At 44.2% G+C, this 20767-nt stretch overlaps 1 protein-coding gene across 2 annotated transcripts; it reads right to left on the bottom strand.

The window, feature by feature from the left end:
- Positions 1-2624: 2624 nt before the first annotated feature.
- Positions 2625-20029, bottom strand: LOC122208362 (V-set and transmembrane domain-containing protein 1-like). Of its 2 annotated transcripts, XM_042919342.1 has the most exons (9): positions 19827-20029; positions 15034-15069; positions 14623-14907; positions 11401-11439; positions 5763-5855; positions 5603-5630; positions 5393-5430; positions 5253-5290; positions 2626-2887 (listed from the first exon to the last, which is right to left on the bottom strand). In XM_042919342.1, the coding sequence occupies exons 1-9, from the start codon at positions 19858-19860 to the stop codon at positions 2855-2857; spliced, it is 624 nt and encodes a 207-aa protein (XP_042775276.1). In that variant the 5' UTR covers positions 19861-20029; the 3' UTR covers positions 2626-2854. The 2 variants fall into 2 exon arrangements, with proteins under 2 accessions (XP_042775277.1, XP_042775276.1); XM_042919343.1 differs by lacking the exon at positions 15034-15069 and having other exon boundaries at positions 2625-2887.
- Positions 20030-20767: the final 738 nt, after the last annotated feature.

Raw genomic sequence — 20767 nt, 5'->3', positions numbered from 1 at the left:
AGTTTGTTGGCATATAATTTTTCATAGTATTCCCTGATAATTGCTTGTATCTCTGAGGGATTGGTTGTAATAATTCCATTTTCATTCATTATTTTATAATGTTTATTTATTTTTGAGAGAGACAGAGACAAAATGCAAGTGGGTTAGGGACAGAGAGAGAGGGAGACACAGAATCCGAAGCAGGCTCCAGGCTCCAAGCTGTCAGCACAGAGCCCGACGCGGGGCTTGAACTCATGAGCTGTGAGCTCATGACCTGAGCCGAAGTTGGACACTTGAGCCACCCAGGCGCCCCTCTGAGCACAATCTTTTTAAGGTTCATTCGTGTAGTGGCATGTTATTCTTTTTTGTGGCTGAACAATATTCCCTGGTATGGTTAACAGCTAAATTCTATGCAGTGGATATTGAGCCAGACCCACAAAATTCCCCCGGGGCGGTTTCCAAAAGCATAATATTGAGGACAATTAAGTCACAGAATTATAATATACAACATGATTCCGTATATTTGTATACATACTAATAACACAGAGAATCTTGCCCTATATTGAATATTAGTAGATGTCTGTGTAGTGAAAGTGAAAAAATGCATAAGAATAACATACAGCAGGGGCATCTGGGTGGCTCAGTCGGTCAAGCCTCTGACTTCAGCTCAGGTCATGATCTCATGGTTCGTGGGTTCAAGCCCCGCGTCAGGCTCTGTGCTGACAGCTCGGAGCCTGGAGCCTGCTTCCAATTCTGTGTCTCCCTCTTTGCCCCTCCCCCACTAATGCTCTGTCTCTCTCTGTCCCTCAAAAAAGGAATAAAGGTTAAAAAAAGATTTTTTAATTAAAAAAAAATAATAACAGGGGCGCCTGGGTGGCTCAGTCGGTTAAGTGTCCGACTTCGGCTCAGGTCATGATCTCGCAGTCCGTGAGTTCGAGCCCCGCGTCGGGCTCTGTGCTGACCGCTCAGAGCCTGGAGCCTGTTTCAGATTCTGTGTCTCCCTCTCTCTCTGACCCTCCCCCGTTCATGCTCTGTCTCTCTCTGTCTCAAAAATAAATAAACGTTAAAGAAAAAAAATTAAAAAATAATAATAATAACATATAGCAGCTTGGATAATGTTCACCTCTGGGGAGAGAGGAAGGACAAGAGAGTGGATGTGGTAGTGGTGAAACACAGCAAAATGTTAATGTCTAGAAAGTAAGGTCAGTGTGCCTGTTTCCATTTATACTATTGGGTGTTTTCCATTATGGTTGAATCACTTCATAATTAAAAACCTAACCTAGAAAGAGAAGAGTTACCCTGTATATGCTTGTGAGCTAAGAATATTTACATGTGCATCCTGAATGCCTATACTTTGGTTCATTCACATATTAAACAGTGACTTCCAAACCTGATTGGCTGACATAACTTTGGAATCAGAGCTCGTGTATTTGTGTTGATACGTAACTGGCCATTCGGTGTCATTGTCACACAAAAGAGCCCACCCTCAGAAAAATCCTTACAAAGACACAATACATAAATTAATGAAGTTATGGGTGCCCAATGACAACACCAACATATACTTGGCAAGTCTAGCTTCGTCGTATCCTTCGATTCCAAAGAAATAATATAGATAGAAACACGATGGCACTGAGAAAACTCTCCCATTCGCATCAGAAAGGAAACTGGTCCTAACTTTAAGACTGGATGGCTCTGCCCAGTACGGCTTGGAAGGATCATGAACCAAACACGTTTAGTGACTTACCCTGGTGCATGCGACTTAGGGTTGTGTTGGATAGATCGCAGTTAGGTGTCTATATTTGTGGCTTGTATCTTGTGCTCCTTTTCAAAATCCCTTGGTCTGTGGGATGCCTCACCCCACAGCAATCAATGGAGTTTTCTGGGGGAACAGTTTTCTATGCCTCACCCCACAGCAATCAATGGAGTTTTCTGGGGGAACAGTTTTCTATGCCTCACCCCACAGCAATCAATGGAGTTTTCTGGGGGAACAGTTTTCTATGCCTCACCCCACAGCAATCAATGGAGTTTTCTGGGGGAACAGTTTTCTATGCCTCACCCCACAGCAATCAATGGAGTTTTCTGGGGGAACAGTTTTCTATGCCTCACCCCACAGCAATCAATGGAGTTTTCTGGGGGAACAGTTTTCTATGCCTCACCCCACAGCAATCAATGGAGTTTTCTGGGGGAACAGTTTTCTATGCCTCACCCCACAGCAATCAATGGAGTTTTCTGGGGGAACAGTTTTCTATGCCTCACCCCACAGCAATCAATGGAGTTTCCTGGGGGAACAGTTTTCTATGCCTCACCCCACAGCAATCAATGGAGTTTTCTGGGGGAACAGTTTTCTATGCCTCACCCCACAGCAATCAATGGAGTTTTCTGGGGGAACAGTTTTCTATGCCTCACCCCACAGCAATCAATGGAGTTTTCTGGGGGAACAGTTTTCTATGTATGGGGTGCCATCTAGAATTCCCTAAGTGGGTATCCTGGTACTACCAGCCCATACACATGGTATGTGTTCTTAGCCTATGTTTTAAGCCAAACTGTACTAAAGTCACACTCCAAATTTTGGGGAAATCCAGCCAGTAATTCTTTTTTTCTTTTTAATTTTTTTTAACTTTTTTTTTTTTATTTATTTTTGAGACCAGTAATTGTTGAGAGGTGTGGAAGCAAAAAAGCAGAAACTTCATTTCATTACTATGGATTGTGAGCCAAGGACACACAGTGACCTGGTTTCCATGTGTTCAGTCACCTCCACCATCTAAAATCAAGTTCTCCTCCTTCCAGGGATCCTACAGCACTGTACGTTCACAGGATCCTGGGGGCTCCTCGGCGGGGGACAGAAGCTACCGCAGGTGGTGCCTTGGGGTTTCGATCAGCATAGCTCACTCCCTGGGGGTCTTTCAGCCTTTGGGGAAGAGAGATGGGCATTTAGAGCTTAGCTGTCTCATATGGTACCTACAAGCCACATATGGCTATTTACATTTAAGTGAATTAAATTGAACTCAAAACTCAGGTCCTCAGTCACACCAGATGCATCTCAAATGTGCACAAGCCACATGCAGCCAGTGGCTGTTGTATGAGCACAGCTTTGGGACACTTCCATCATGGCGGGAAGTCCTACTGGACAGAGCCATTCTAGGAATGGCCATGTTTCACGGACGATGAGGGTTTTGACTCTGGTTTTAATGAAACGATGCTAATGAGTGTAAGTGGGACTAATAACAGTCATTGCAAATGCATCGTTTTGAGAATAAGAACTACTATCCTTCAAAAATTCCGACTGGTTATGTAATATTACACTGTTTTTAAAGCAGTGTTATTGGGGCGCCTGGGTGGCTCAGTCGGTGAAGCGTCCGACTTCGGCTCAGGTCATGATCTCACGGTCCGTGAGTTCGAGCCCCGCATCGGGCTCTGTGCTGACCGCTCAGAGCCTGGAGCCTGTTTCAGATTCTGTGTCTCCCTCTCTCTCTGACCCTCCCCCGTTCATGCTCTGTCTCTCTCTGTCTCAAAAATAAATAAACGTTAAAAAAAAATTAAAAAAAAAACAGTGTTATTAAGATATAATTTATGTACCATGTGTGAAATTTGATGACATTTAGTGAATCGGTAGAATGATGTGGCTGGCCATCGCCACAGTAAGTTTTAGAACATTCGTCACCCAAAAAAGTTCCCTCGTGCCTATGTGCAGTTACACCTGCTCTCCCCACCCCAGCCATAGGCCACCACTAATGTGCTTTTTCTGGAGATTTTACACAATGGAACACCACCATGGACAGTCTTCTGTATCTGGCTTTTTTTCACTTAGCAAAATGGTTTTTGCAATACATCCTTGTACCAAAGGTACCTATCACTACTTCCTTTTTTTATTGCTGAATAGAATTTCACTGTATGGAGGTAGCACATCGTAATATTATATTATTTTCATATTATGATCAACAATTTGCTAATCAATGTCATTAATCCAACGCTTAAAATAGGCCAGATTTGTTCATTGAGGCTTTATTTGCAAATCTGTGAACTATGTTTTTCCATACCTTAAAAAATTATATGCATATCTAAGTGAATGCCATGTGCATAAATATTTTTTAAACACAACATTGAACCATTTGTACTTTTTGCTAATGCCTCTTTTTACTTGCTTTGACATAAAGAATAAACCAATGGACCTCTGTGTCCTATGGGAAAAATGTATAAACGTTATCTGTTATTGCTCTTAGAGGTAATGCTAATTTAAAAAAATTTTTTTTTAATGTTTATTCATTTCTGACAGAGACAGGACGTGAGTGGGAGAGGGGCAGAGAGAGAGGGAGACACAGAATCCGAAGCTGGCTCCAGACTCCGAGCTGTCAGCACAGAGCCCGATGCGGGGCTTGAACTCACAGACCACGAGATCATGACCTGAGCTGAAGTCAGACACTTAACGAACTGAGCCACCCAGGCGCCCCAAGGTAATGCTAATTAATGTTGAATCACAAGTAAACAGTATTTTAAATAGAAAAAAATAATGTACATTGGTTAACATTTGTTAATTGATGCTTTTATGCCATCTGACGTTTAAAATTTGCTGGAAACTCCAGCAAACCCTTTATGATTAGCACATCAGTGGATTCACACAGGCCTTCTCATGGGGGATTTTGATTCCCACTCGATATGGGAGGCAATGAAGGGTCCAGATCACAGGGGTTTCATGCTTTGTCTCAGACCATATTGGTAATAAATAGTAGCCATGGGCAGTTGGAGTCTTGCTACTCTGGAACAAAAAGCCCATGTATCTTTGTTGATTGAGATATAACTGACATATAACATTGTATAGGTTTTACCACTATGGTGGTAATCATGTTGCAATATATAAATGTACCAAGTGTTTATTTGATACATTTATATATTGCAACACGATTACCACCATAGTGCTAGCTAACACATGAATCCCGTCACATAATTATCATGTCTTTTCCAAGCAGTGAGAACAATTAAGATGTAATCTCTTAGCAACTCTGAAGTTCGAATACATCGTTATGGACCATGATCACAATGCTGTGCATTTCATTTCCAGAACTTACTTATCTACCAACTTTCTCACCTCCTGGTAACCACCATTCTGCCCTCAGTTTATATGAGTTTGGCCGAAGCATATGTTTTTAAACACAATGTTCATTGGCCTCCAGTCAATTGTGTGAGCTGGGGGCAGTCATATAACCAGAGTGTGGGTTAAACCAGCGGGTGAACAGGGTCGGCCTATGGAGATAAGTGAGCTCGTGGGGAGAACTCACCAAGACAGATGTCCTTTCCAGGTCAGATGAATCTGCATCTGTGAGAGAAAGGGGGAAAAAAATCAGTTCTCAGAGTGCAGGAGTCAGACTTACCCTTCCCATCCCACCATGCCCATGTGGTTTCTTCCCTTATCACTCACCCATAGCCTCCTGCTGGGGAAGTTTGGAATGGCTGGTTCTGAGAGACAGAAACACATTAAAGTGTGGGATATGAAGACTGGGGGAGAGGATAGGGTTTTGGAGAGAAGAAGAGAGTCACAGCACGGGTTGGACGGGAGTGGGAATCACAGACACGCAAAGAGGGTCTGTGAAAGGTGGGAGGGGGCACGAGATACGTCGAGTTTATCTACCTCTTGGTGGATTCTTCATGTGACAAATCTACAAAAAAAAACACATAATAATAATAATAATAATAATAATAATAATACAGGGAGGAATTTATCTAATGAGAAAATCCTTCACTTCACTCCCCTTCCCCCGTGTTTTAAATCAGTGCATCCCTGAACTCACCATGCTGGGTGCATCTGTTGATGAGGAAGACGGAGAGGAAGAGGAGCAAAATGGAGAGACAGCTGCACGTGGCAGCAATGGTGGATCTGGTGGCTGGTGGGAGAGAGCAGGTCAGACCATCAGTTTGGCTGCCCAGACACCCTGATCTGCATGTGGCAGGACAGTTGTCAGCAGCCAGACAATCGGGCTTCTAAAGCCTTCAGCTGCTGCTTCCGAGCTGGAACTTCCCATGTCTTAGGGGAGTGAATCTGACTTTCCCTTTCCCCATTCATTTTTTTTTTTAACGTTTATTTATTTTTGAGACAGAGACAGAGACAGAGCATGAATGGGGGAGGGGCAGAGAGAGAGAGGGAGACACAGAATCTGAAACAGGCTCCAGGCTCCGAGCTGTCAGCACAGAGCCCGACTCGGGGCTCGAACTCACAGACCGTGAGATCGTGACCTGAGCTGAAGTCGGATGCTTAACCGACTGAGCCACCCAGGCGCCCCTCCCTTTCCCCATTCAAAGCGAGGATGGGAATAGTAGCTACTGACTGCACTGCATGGTGGGGGGCTGGGGGGTAACCAGGTGGGCACTCCCAGAGAGGGCCTCGCCCAAGGGAAATTCCCAATCAGTGTGTCAGCCATATCAATAATAATGAAGATTTATGGGGCACCCGGGTGGCTCAATTGGTTGAGCATCCGACTTCGGTGCAGGTCATGATCTCACAGTTCGTGGGTTCAAGGCTCTGTGCTGACAGCTCAGAGCCTGGAGCCTGCTTCCGATTCTGTGTCTCCCCCTCTCTCTGCCCCTCCTCTGCTCATGCTCTGTCTCTTTCTGTCTCTCAAAAATAAATACATGTTGGGGCGCCTGGGTGGCTCAATCGGTTAAGTGTCCGACTTCGGCTCAGGTCATGATCTCGCGGTCCGTGAGAGCCCCGCGTCGGGCTCTGTGCTGACAGCTCAAAGCCTGGAGCCTGTTTCAGATTCTGCGTCTCCCTCTCTCTGACCCTCCCCCATTCATGCTCTGTCTCTCTCTGTCTCAAAAATAAATAAACGTCAAAAAAAATTTAAAAAAATAAATACATGTTTAAAAAAAATTAAAAAAAAAAAAAAGTCACACAGCCGGGATGGGCTTCAAGTCCTGGGATGTCTAACCCTTCAGGCCAGGCGGCCCCGGGTCTGGGCAGCTCTGTGCTGGCCACTGGGTGTGGAAACCCCAGAGAACTGAGCTCACAGTCTGGGCAGATACGCGTTTCCCCACATCACGGCGGTGCTGGCAGAGGCAAGTCCCATCAGACATGAATGGAAGTCCCAACTCTCTCCCAGTTCAAGGGTTGTTTGAATGTTATACACCCCTGGGGTATTATTCAGAAAATCCGACCATCTGCAACAAAGCCTATGAAACCTGGAGGGCATTATGCTAAGTGACATGAACTAAAGGCAAACACTACATGATTGGATTCCACTTACACTTGGAATCTAAAAAATTTAAAAAAAAAAAATTTTTTTTTAAATTGAACTCATAGAAGCAGAGGGTAGATGGTTGCCAGGGGCTGAGGGCAGGGTAAGTGAGGAGAAGCTTCCAGTTAAAAGATGAATAAGGGTTCCTGGGTGGCTCAGTCGGTTAAGCATCTGACTTCAGCTTAGGTCATGAGTTCGAGCCCCGCGTCGGGCTCTCTGCTGACAGCTCAGAGCCTGGAACCCGCTTCGGATTCTGTGTCTCCCTCTCTCTCTGCCCCTCCCCCGCTCACGCTCTGTTTCTCTCTCTCTCTTTCTCAAAAATGAATAAACTTAAAAAAAAAACTTAAAAAAAAAAAAGGAGTAAAACAAGTTTTGAGAGAAATCCAGAGGTGATACAGGATGTGTACAGTGATTATTCAAGTTCATAAAATACATTACTTTCCTTGGTATTCACCTTTTGGGGCAACGGGAACGCCAATCAGGAGAAATATGTTCATGCAAATTCGTAACTGTTTAATATCTAACATATACGCGTTTTAAGTCAAAATGGCACATAATAAGCAATTTTATTGCCAATCACATGAAGTTTTCCCTTTACGTGAGATCTTGAATTTACAATGAACATTTCCTGGCTGCTAGGAACATTATTTTTGAATTATCTAGATATGTCTTATTTCTAAACAGAACCACACCAGTTAGTGAGTATTTTCACAGGAGGGTTCTCTTGCTGACTGAGGCTTACTAGAATCATCTTTCGTGTGGAATTTTTCTTCCAAAATGCCTCCTATACAGAAGACCATAAGAACTGAATTTTTTTGTTTGATAGTACTTTTTTTCAGTCTTTTAAATTTGGAAAGAATGTGAACACATCGACTCTGTTTGCATTCAAAAGAAGCGAATAAAAATTACTTATAAAAGACAACATGGGGGGCGCCTGGGTGGCTCAGTCGGTTAAGTGTCTGACTTCAGCTCAGGTCACGATCTCGCAGTCCGCGAGTTCGAGCCCCGCATCGGGCTCTGGGCTGATGGCTCGAAGCCTGGAGCCTGCTTCCGATTCTGTGTCTCCCTCTCTCTCTACCCCTCCCCCGTTCATGCTCTGTCTCTCTCTGTCTCAAAAATAAATAAACGTTAAAAAAAATTAAAAAAAAAAAAAAAAAGACAACATGGGTTGCCTGGGTGGCGCAGTTGGTTGGGCATCTGCCTTCGGCTCAGGTCATGACATCACAGTCCGTGAGTTCGAGCCCCACATCGGGCTCTGTGCTGACAGCTCAGAGCCTGGAGCCCGTTTCGGATTCTGTGTCTCCCTCTCTCTTTGCCCCTCCCTGTCTCACACTCCTTCTCTCGCTCTCACAAAAATAAATAAATATTAAATTTTTTTAAAAAGGTGAATAAATTCTGGACATGTAATGTATGGTGACAGTAGTCGATATTCTATTGTATAATTGAAATTTGCTTAAAGAGATGTTAAGCATTCTTACTAAAAAAAAAAGAAGTGAGTACATGAGGGGCAGGTGCATTCATTCATTTGATGGGGGGATTCCTTTCACGGCGTACTTGTACTCCCAACCATCACGGGGCACACTTTAAATACCTTCTTTTATTTCCCGATTACAGCTCCATAAAGATGGGGCCGGAAGGAGAGGGGTGGGGTGAGAATACCTGACTCACAGAGCTGGATAATGATGGGAGGTGCGAGTACTGGCTTTACAACGCTCAGTCTAGAATCTGACTCACCATGTAGGATAATGAGATCGCAGTGATAATGATTATTTTCTCCCCCGATATCCCGCCCACACCTGTCTCCCTCTGTAGCAGATGATGCTGATACTCCTCCTTCCCTGCTCCCCCAGATCCCTTTGCCGTTTTTATGCACTCTGGATTGTGGTTTCCTGCCTTAAGCCCTGGCTGCCCGTGTGTGTCACCTTCTCCATCTCCTGCACTTTCCCGTGGCATTGAGCAAAAGACACTCACTCGTGTTCTGTCCTTTCCTTCTCATGCCTTCTTCCCCCGTGCCCTCTACAATATCGTTTCCACGCTCATACTTATGTGAGAGTCTGCTTCTAGCAGCCCTGAATCCAACACACCCTCAAACACAGCAATCTATCAGCACATCACCAGGGACGTGAGACACAGGGCAGGAGCAGCTCTTCCCGGACTAGCAAGGCCCCGAATGGATGCAGAGAAGCTTCAACCTTCATCTAGCCTAGATTTCTCTCCCACAGCAGCTCACTAGAAATGAGAAGTAAACTATTACAAGACTTTCCTCTTCCTATGGCCCCACACCCATCGATCTGAGCTCACCCTGAGATGTCCACATTTCCTGGCCAAATTTCACATCCATGTTTACAAGTTGCCAGAATAAACTACAAAGGGTCTCTGGTGTTGGTGTGAAGGAATCAGACGAGCAAAGGGATACAGCTTGACATGGGGCGTAAATAAAGTCACAGGCACAGAAGAGAAGACTGGCCTCGTATGCGGGCTGGGGACATCCTGTCTGAGCTTAAAGGCTTTATTCTGTTTAGAATTGCGGTGGTATAAATTTGAACTCAGAAAGCACATCTTAAGACACCCACTAAGGTGTCTATAATAAAAGGAAAATAAGGGTTGGCAAGGATATGGAGATATTGGAACCCACATGCATTACTGGTGGGAATGTAAAATGGGGCGGCCACGTTGGGAAATAACTTGGCCGTTTCTCAAAAAGTTAAATGTAGAGTTAACATATGCCCTTCCAATTCTACCCATGGGTAGATACGGAAGAAAAATTGGGAGCAGGGACTCAAACAGGTACGTGCACACCAATTCTCAGGGTAGAATTATTGCGATACCAAAAAGGTATGAACAACCCAAATGTCCACCATGGGGATGGGGAGACACCACTTAACAGGCTGGCGATTTCATTTGGGGGTGATGAGAATGTTCTGGAATTGTATAGTGGCTGTGGCTGCACAGCCTTGCAAACATACTAAAATGCCACTGAGTCATATCCTTCAAAAGGGTGAATTTAGGGAGTGTGAGTTATGTATCAATCAAAAAGAAAGAAAATAACGCGAGAGCCAAAATCACCGTTTCTCTTCCTCTTTCCCCTCTGACACCATCCCTGGCTCTTCCTGCTCTATTTCTGACCCTTTCATGCTCCTGGATGCTATCAGATTTCATATCTCTCCAAGAAGACATTCCTGGCATGCATTATGGTCCTAAAGCTGGAGTAGAAATCATTTCCCAAGTCTGCTAATCCTGAATAAACACATTTTCAAAGACTATTACTTATTTTGCAAGGACATTTTGGGAGATACCTTTAAAAAAAAAAAAAAGCTGGTTATGTCAGTGTCAACTCTAATGACAGCCCTGAACAATTTTGGCTCTTTGAAGTAGCTTATAGGGAGGTTACAAGTTGCAGAAATTAAAGATGAGTAAGCACCTAGTTGCCAATTTACATTATATATTTGGCCATTAAAATCTGGATGAGCTCCTGTTTTCATCCAAAGATGTCAAAAGCTCTAACTTTTACAGGCATCTCTGAGGATAGAATCTTAGCCAATTCTTCATGGAAAAGCAGCATCAGAGAAAAGTAACTGAATGTTCAGCTGTGTTTGAGAATTTAGAAGTTTTTTTTTTTTAATAATTTTTTTTAACGCTTATTTATTTTTGAGACAGAGAGAGACAGAGCATGAACAGGGGAGGGTCAGAGAGAGGGAGACACAGAATCTGAAACAGGCTCCAGGCTCTGAGCTGTCAGCACAGAGCCCGACGCGGGGCTTGAACTCACTGACCTCGAGATCATGACCTGAGCCGAAGTCGGCCGCTTAACCGACTGAACCACCCAGGTGCCCCGAGAATTTAGAAGTTTTAGCAAGTCCTTTGGTCATACATATTCCCAAAGCACGTGGACTCCACAGCATAGGGATCGTGCTGCCCAAACCAGACACACAAGCTCATCCCCATTCTTCCCAAAACTCCACCATAGTGTTTTCATTATGTAAAATGACAAACGATGCACCTTGTGCTGTCTTACTCATCAGATTTTTATGAACCCAGGAGGAGCTCAGCAGTCATTGCCCAAGAGAGGCAATCATCCTCCCAATCGCGTTGAGAAATCATGCATCGAGATGCTTCTTGTGCCTTTTAATCAAAAAGGATCCCCTGTCTCATGAGGTGGGTATAATTTGGAAAAGCATTCTTCAATTTATCTTACCTTTTCCCCCTGGAGGGGCTCTGCGTTTTTTGCGGTCATCTAGAAAACAGGAGGTAAGAAAAAAAATCACAATGATTGTGTGGGGATCTTGGGGTCCTATGTCCTCATGTCCCACTTACGGACTCTATGCCTTCTTTGGGAAGCAGAAAATGTCTTCCCCACTCTTGGGATGCTCACTGGGTTCGCAAACCAGGGTCAGAATATGAGATTGCTCTTTCTAATATTCTTGGAGTTTTGATATTATTTCTAATAACAAAAATATTTATATGACCCCACTAATTCCCCCCTCCCCTTCCAATCCTGTTCCTTGCCAGTCTTCCCTATCTCAGGCAAGAGCACGGCCATTTTGCAAATATTCTCTCCCATTTGGTTAAGTTTTCTTATCTTGTTGACTGTTTCTTCAGCCACGCAGAAGCTTTTTAGCTTGATGCCTTCCCACTTGTTTATTTTTGCCTTATTTAAATTTTTTTTTATAAATTTTTTTATAACATTTATTTTTGAGACAGAGAGAGACAGAGCATGAATGGGGGAGGGTCAGAGAGAGGGAGACACAGAATCTGAAACAGGCTCCAGGCTCTGAGCTGTCAGCACAGAGCCCGACACGGGGCTCGAACTCACAGCCCTCACGGACCGCGAGATCATGACCTGAGCTGAAGTCGGCCGCCCAACTGACTGAGCCACCCAGGCGCCCCTATTTTTGCCTTTTTAATGCTTTTTGTGTCATATCTGAAAACCTCATTGCCAAGATTAAGCAAAGGAGTTTTCCCCTGTTTTCTTCGAGGGGTTTTATGGTGTGGGGTCTTATGTTTAAGTCTCTACTACGTTTTGAATTGATTTTTGTGAGTGGTGTAAGATAGGGGTCCAATTTCATTCTTCTGGCATCCAGTTCTCCCAACACCGTTTATTGAAGAGACTACCCTCACCCCACTGCGTATTTTTGGCTCCCCTACCAAATGTTAGTTGATTGTATACGTGAGGCTTGAATTCTGGGCTCTTGGTTTTGTTTTGCTGGTCTATGTGTCTATTTTTATGCCAGTACCGTACCATTTGGATTACTGTAGCTTTCTAGTATAGTTTGAAATTAGGATGTGTGATACCCCCGACTTTGTTCTTTCTCCATATTTCTTTGACCATTCAGGATCCAGCATTTTTTTGGTTGAGTCGTTAGGATTTTCCATATGTAAGATTACATCATCTGCAAATAAAGACAGTTCTACTTCTTCCTTTCCAGTTTGGATGCCTCTTACTTCTTTGTCTTGTTTGATTGCTTTATTGCTATGTTGAATGGAAGTGGTGAGAGCGGACATCCTTGTCTTGTTTCTGATGTTAGAGGAAAAGCTTTCGACCTTTCCCCTTCGAGTATGATGCCAACTGTGGACTTGCGTATGTCCTTTGTTATGTTGAGATGTATTCCTTCTATACCCCATTTGTGGAGAGTTTTTAATTTTGAAAGTATGTTGTATTTTGTCAAATACCTTTTCTGCATCTACTGAGATGATCGTATGACTTCTGTCCTTCATTCACTAATGTGGTCTATCGCATTTATTGATTGTATATGTTGAACCATCCTCATACCACAGGGACAAATCCCACTTAACCATGACGTGTAACCTTAATGTGCTGTTGAACTTGGTTGCTAATGTTTTTTTGGGAATGTCTGCATCTATGTTCATCAGGGATATTATATTGCTCCGTAGTTTTCTTTTAGTGTTGCTGTCTGGCTTTGGTATCGGTGATGCCGGCCTCATGAAATGAGAGTAGGAGTGTTCCCTCCTCTTCCATTTTTGGGAAGACTCTGAGAAGGATTTGCATTATTTTTTCTTTAAATGTCTGGTGGAATTCATAAGTGAAACCTTCTGGTTGGTCCTGGGCTCTTCTTCATTGGGAGGTTTTTGATTTTTGAGGTACTCTCCTTCTCTGTTATTGATCTGTTCAGATTTTCTATTTCTTCATGATTCAGTCTTGGTTTGTAGATGTCCACACAGGTTCCCTTGTCCATAAGTTATTGATCACATCTCCAGGTGCTTCCAGACCATGGCCAATAGGACCTGGAAATAATTTACAGTCTCCTGCAGGTTCCACAGCTGGTACTGAGGTCTGTCTGCCTACTACTCAACTCACAGGTGGGTGAGACTCCTCTTGGGTCCCTTGGTGTTTGGTGCCGGATCCCACAACTCCCACAAAAGCACTTTTGTTTGTGCATGGATGCCACATTTCTGTTGTTGGCATGGAAGATTGGTACAAAAATGAGGGATGTCTTATGCTGCCACGATGCTCAGTTTGGGTTTTCTTATTTTCTCAACTTGTAGTGGCTCTGCCATCACCGTTTTCAGCAGAACAATATCCATACATTTGGTTCTGCTGTATGGAATCAGAGTCTCACACTGTGACCTGGAATTGTCTCGGGATCTATGCTGAGTAAGAGGGAAGGTTTTAGGATTGATCCTGAAGAGTACAAAGCAACGGGGGTAAAGGGGAGGACCAGGGTTTCCCTGGGGACATTCTTACCCATCTCTGTATTAACCATGTCTTTTATTTTCTGTATTTGATTCTTTACATTTTGGGACCTTGCTGACCCTGGAGATATTCCCCTCCCAGGGTATCTACTTCCTAGAGATAGGAGACAGCTCTCCCTCAAGCACGCCTCTCAAATGCAACCCAAGCAATCCAGAACTCACACTCTTGACCACCTCCTCTATGGCTCCCACCCTCTGGACCACTATTCCCCTGCCCTAATGACTCCAGGGTCAGATACGAGACACTCAGGGACAGCCTCTATACCCCAGAGCCAATCTTAAGCCTGTTCCTTCCCACAGAAGCCACAGTAAAGGTTCCTGCCCCATCTTCTCCCTCCCTCTGCTTCCTGACTAGCCCTGGTGCTTCTCTGTGTGGTCCTGCATGGCATCCCCCTCTTGGAAACTCTAACAAACACTTTTTTTTCCCCAGTGACAATCACATCTCCATCTTTGGTCATACTTCAAATTTTCTGTTAATACCTATATTCTAAAACACCCTCCACACCCACCTCATTGATACCCATTCGGAATCTCTGATGAGAACTGGTCACCAAATTCAGTTCCCATGCCCGCCTTCCCCCAATTCTCTACACTCAAGCGGTCACAGCTGTCTTTTTGTTTCCTGGACTCTTCTCTCCCCAGCCAGGTTCCATCACAGGAAAAGGAATATGGGCCTCAAGGGCAAACCTGAAGCTGCCTTTCTCACCTGTGACCTCCAGCTGCAGGTGTTCACTCGCCTCTGACCACTCCTGGGAGTCCATTGTCTTGTAGGCACAAAAGTACGTCCCAGCATCCTTTGGCTCCAGGTGAGTGAGGAGGAATTCAGCCTCATATCCTGCAGATCTCTGCTCCTGTCTGTACCCAGAGTCCTGCAGCTTCCCCAGCATGAATGTCACATTGTGGCGGTGACCCAGGCACCTCAAGGTCACGTTACGTCCCTGTTCAACCACTGGGCTGGGCAAGGCACTGAGGTAGGGTTTGGTAAGTGTCTCTGGAAAGAATTCAGAGTTAGTCTGAATCTTCCAAGTGATGACTGCCAATGCCCTCCCAGAATTCAGAGGATCAGACAGAAAACTTGGGATGCAGGAACAGATCAAGTGTATGCAAGAAAACTCACCATTCTTTTTCTCATCTTCAAAGCCCAGGGAAAGCCCTGGAAGAGAAACTCTCATTAGACATGAGTTTATATACTCATCTTAGAGTACAAATCAGGCAGATGATGCGTGACTAATTTGTTAAAGATCCATCCCATTTCTTGAAGGTACTTCCTTGGGTTGATTTAAAAAAAATTTTTTTTAATGTTTATTTACCTTTGAAAGAGAGATAGTGACAGAACACGAGCAGGGGAGGGGCTGAGAGAGAGAGGGAGACACAGAATCCGAAGCAGGCTCCAGGCTCTGAGCTGTCAGCACAGAGCCCGATGCGGGGCTCAAACTCACAGACTGCAAGATCATGACCCGAGCCGAAGTCAGATGCTTAATCAACTGAGCCACCCAGGTGTCCCTCCTTGGGTTTATTTTTTACCTTTTGCTTATGTCCCATTGTTTCTCATTCAGGAGTTATGTTTATGTACCAAATTCCAGTAACCTTTCCTGATTTATTGTGTTGCTTTCACAATTAGTCTTTTCTTTCACCATCTAGAAATCATTGCACACTTACCTATATTTTCCTCTCCTGTCTTTTATGATGGCAGTTTTCACCCTTACCACTTAAATGATGCAATGGTTATTTTATTGTGGAGTATGAGTGGAGGGTTTCCTCTCTGGAGAGGAAGTTGCTCTCTCTAACAAAGTTCTTCTTTTCACGAAGAATTCAAGACATTCGTGGTCTTAAATGCTTTCTTCACTCTTGGCTTTGATCTTGACAAACATCAGCCCCTCCCTCTCCTGTGTTCTGTTCTATTTATTTCATTCTGGGACAGGAACATCATCCCATGGATGAAAATATGGGAAACCAGTCTTGGGGTCTGCCAAGAGTTGAAGCTAGAATTTCTCAATGCAAGAGTATCTCAAGACATCTGGCCTTTGTTTAAACTCAGAGGTCAGCTCACAACAGGGACCCCCAAGCTTCACCTAGAAGGAAGGAGGTGGAGTGTAGACAGTGTGCTGAGAGGGCACTTGCAGTGACAATGTCTGGGATTAGTAGGTAGGAAATCATCCTCTGGGTGGTCAGGGAGTCCTAGGTCTCATGGTCCCTTTTTAGTGCCCCCCCACACACACCAATCCTGCTTTCAGACTCATGATATCTCAGCTCTGATATCAGCCAATATTCTGCTCAAATAGTGATTCCCTTAAACACACACACGCACACACACACACACACACACACAAACATACAGTTGCCTTTAGTTCATTTTACATTGTGAAACCCTACCAGAGAATAGAAAGTGAGGGAGGGGTCCTCTTTCTTTGTCAAATAAAATTGTGTATATTTAAGTTCTACAATATGATGATTTTATATCTATCTATCATCTATCTATCAATCAATGATTACCACCTTCAAGCTAGTTAACACCTCCATCACCTCATATAGTTACCCTTTGTGAGTGTGTGTGTGTGTGTGTGTGTGTGTGTGTGTGTGTGGTGAGAATACAGAATCATTAACTCAAGTCCCCATACGGCGCATTGGATTCCTCAGAACTTGTCCATCTCTCCTAACGGATGACAGCTGACTTAGACAAGGAAGACTGAAATGGAGAAAGCTGTCATTAAGGGGAAGAAACCCACTGGCATTCAGGATAACCTGAAAAAGCACATTTCCCAGGAAGTAATTACAATAGAGAAACTACCAATGATCAAGTATCTGTCATTTGGCTGAGACTTTACATTTGGCTGATATTTGCCCACCTCTACCACGTATCCTACATCTAACACTTAGAATGGCCTTTACAGACATCAAATGGAGAGCTGTACAATGTCCAGCCTAGTTAGGGGCTATTACCTTTACTGAGATAGGAAGGAGTGGGGGCCCTAGAAACCACAGTTCCCTAAAAACTAATGTGATACTGTGATTTATGGTAAGAAACACATTTGGTTTCTGTCCTGGTTCCTGGCACAGAGGTCCTGAAACCCTTGGAATTTTCTAAGTGTTGAAAGCGATAAGCATTCTTTCATTATGTAAATGAAGGGACTTTTGGACCACACCTAAGGATGGGGGCTGGTTGCCAAGGGAATCAACCCAAGGAAGACAAGGCTGGAACTTTCAGTCCCACCTCACTGACCTCTGGGGAGGGGAGAGGGGCTGGAGATGGAATCAATCACCAATGTCCAATAATTTCATCAACCATGCCTATGGAATGAAACCTCTATAAAAGCTCTAAAGGACGAGTTCAGAGAGCTTCCAGGTTGGTGAACATATGGAGGTGCAGGGAGAATGGTGCACCTGGAGAAGACATGGAAACTCTGTGCTCTTTTCCCATACCTGGCCCTCCACACCTCTTCCATCTGGCTGTTCCAGAGCCATTTATATTTATATTTTTATATTTATAATATTCTAGTAATATAGTAAGTAAAATATTTCTGTGAATTCTATGAGCTTCTCTAGCAAACTAACTGGACAAAAGAGGGGGTCATGGGAACTCCTGATATATAGACAGTTGATCAGAAGCCCAGGTGACCACCTGAACTGGTGACTGGCGTCTGAAATGGAGAGGGGGCGTTCTTGTAGAACTGACACCTTACCTATAGGATCTGATGCTACCTCCAGCTAGATAGTATCACAATTGAGTGAAATTATAGTATACCCAACTGGTGTTCAAGACTTGCTTGGTGGTGTCAGGGTCCCACCCTCACACATTAGAACTGGGTGCCAAACTTGGGTCTCCCAGTTACCGTTAAATTACAACTTAACAGATCCTTTGAACTCATCATCTGGAAAGCTTGAAAATTTTTATGTAAAAGATTATTCAGATTATAGTATATTATATAAAATATTATCTTATTCCATTATAGAAAGAAATGTCACAGCGATACATGCTGCACCATGGATGGACCTTACAAATATACCAAGAAAAAGAAGCCAGACATGAAAGGTCACACATCATATGATTCCATTTACATGATATGTCCAGAATAGCTAAATCTAGAGAGACAGAGTAGATTGATGACTGCCAGGGTCTGGGGGAAGGGTTAGTGTTAGGGTTAGGGTTAGGATGATGAGTGACTGCCTTGTAGGTATAGTATTTCCTTTAAGGGTGATGAAGTCATTTTGTGATGGTTACATAACAATGTGAATGTCTACCATGCCACTAAATTGAATACTTTAAAATGGTTACTCTCATGTGAACTGTACCTCAATACATTTAAACATTTTTATGTAAGTTGGGTACTTTTGCCCTAAAGATGCACAAAGATTCAGGTATCAAAAGTCCACCTGAAATAAGATTAAGTGGAAATGCCTAGTTGTATCGCAAGCAACCTCCATCAAGTGCAATGGTGGATCTGGCTGGCCTCTAGAGCCATCTGATCCAGGGATTCAGTGCTGTTAGGGCCTTTTCTCTTCACTGGCATGCATCACTCCCTCTGAATATGGTCAGGATAGGACCAAGAGCCTGGGAGCGGGGCTGAGGGCAACTACAGTCTGGCATCTTTGGAAGGTCACTTCATAGAGGACCAAAATTTATCTGTGTCCCGATGCCAGTTTGAGAAACTTCCCGACAGAACTGGGCTGGCTTGCTTTGCATCATCCCTGGAATAATGATTATGGTCAAAGAGGAGGACAGTCTTATGGGTTGATTTGTGTCCCCCTCAAAAGATATGTTCAAGTCCTAATATGTTATTTGGAAATAGTGTTATTGGAGAGTAGGATGGCCCCCTAAGTCTGCATAAGAAGAGGTGGAGAGACATGGAAACAGACACAGAGGGAAGACGGCCATTTGAAGACACGAGAGACCCCAGCAAAGTATCTACAGACAAGGAGCCCAAGGACTGCCTGCCATCCCCAGAAGCGAGGAGAGCTGGGAACAGATTCTCCCTTTGAGCCTCAGAGCCCTCACAAGGCCAGCTCTGCACCTTGATCTTGGACTTCTGGCCTCCAGAACTGTGAGAGAATACATTTTTATGGTTTTAAGCCACTTGGCTTGTGGCACTTTGTGACAGCAGCCCCAGGAAGTGAATATGGGCAGGAAAAGGTCAGTCTCTTGACTTCCCAGATTATTCTGCCCTACAGCGGGAGGTTTGGGGTACAGTGACTGACAGCCACCCCAGAAGTTCAAATGTGTGTGTGGGAGGAACAATACCCCAAAGGGAAGGTCTATACCCCAGAAGAAGGAGGAAGGAACTGGGGCAGATGAGAAGTCCTGCTGTCCTCCACACACACCCTTCACCTCCTACTCACGAAACAGGGAGGAAGTGGGGGCTTGGTCAGTGGAGCTGCTGGTTCAAAGTCTAGAGCTCCTGTGTGACCAAGTCACAGTTATAATCGAGGCGTTCCTTTCTACAGGCTCAGATCCATCTGATTACATCACGTTCAAGTTGAGGACAGTTAAAATCAGGCTGAGGATAGGGCTGGCCAGAAAATTTTCATGTCATCCATTGTCTGCAGCATAACTCTTCACTGAATTCCTGATTTGTACCCAAACTCACCACTCTACACTGTACATACCCCACCCTCCTATATGCCTACAAGCATTCATGGCAAGACTGGTATTTAGACAAAACAGGTTTGGGGACCCCATGGGAGCTCTGCATTTCACAGCTGAGTAAACCAGGGTGTCACTACACATCTCTGAACCTTGGTTCCTCATTCCTTATGTGCAAGCACCAGTACAGAGGCATGTTGTACCACAGCCCACCAAAGTCTGACAGGTGGCATGTGTCTAAGACACAGAAGCCATCAATTCACATCAACCTCCACTTCATGGTAAATTTTCTCACCCACCCAAACCCATCCATCCCGGTCCTGGAGACTTACCGAGGCAAAGCAAGGACAGGAATTCTGTGATCATAGTGTCCCTTCCACCCAGACCGAGATCCTGTCTTCAGTTTTATAGTTCAAAGGAAGAAGGGGGACTGGGCCATCATGGCTCCCTCCTGCCACTTTGTGCCCAGGCTGTGTGGGTAGAGGTTTCACCCTGACACTTTGGTTCTCCACCACCTGGTGTAGAGTTTCCTTCTCACAACCAAGCCAGGAAATGATCAATGACAACATCTCCTTCATAAATCCGGTGTGTGTGGCTCCAGCTCCACCCACCCCGAGATCTGTCTTATCTCATCTAAAGTCCTGACCAAGATATTTTCTTTTACAAAAAAATAATAATTGTCTTGGAAAACGTTTTAGAGTTGCAAAAAAAAAAAAAAAATACAGGGTTCCCATGTGCCCATCAACCAGCTTTCCCTAATGGTAATAGAAGTACAGTACATTATCAAACCCAGAAATTTAGCATCAGCACAATACAGTGGCTGGGCAAGCACATGGTAACGTCTAAAATGCAGGAGTCTCTGGTAAAAGCTGGGCACCCGCTGCCCGTGAGAGCAGGTTGGTCAACAAGAAAGCAGAAATGGATGTCTGCCTTTGAAGCCGAGTAAACTTGTCTCTTAGTAAACCTTGACAAATGGGTCACACATTGGATTTTTAGTGTGCTGTCTTTTACAGAAGAGAAAGTAATCAAGGGAAATTGGAAAGCTTCCATTCAATTTTTTTTCCCCTCACGGGGAGAGTGTAATTCCATTTTCCGGGAACAAGGAGGAAATATTGATGAATTAAGGGAGAAAATTCCTCTCTAGAAGTACAACACACATCTTTCTTTCCCAGCTACTCATTGCTTCCCAAGTTAGTTAAGACTCTTGTTAATTAATGATTGCCTCACATAACTGAAAACACTAGGGTTGTAATGGGTTCAAGCATGGGTAGAT

Source organism: Panthera leo, chromosome E2 (genome assembly GCF_018350215.1).
Source record: "Panthera leo isolate Ple1 chromosome E2, P.leo_Ple1_pat1.1, whole genome shotgun sequence".
Taxonomy (NCBI): Eukaryota; Metazoa; Chordata; class Mammalia; order Carnivora; family Felidae; genus Panthera; species Panthera leo.
This window is presented reverse-complemented; position numbering and strand designations above follow the sequence as displayed.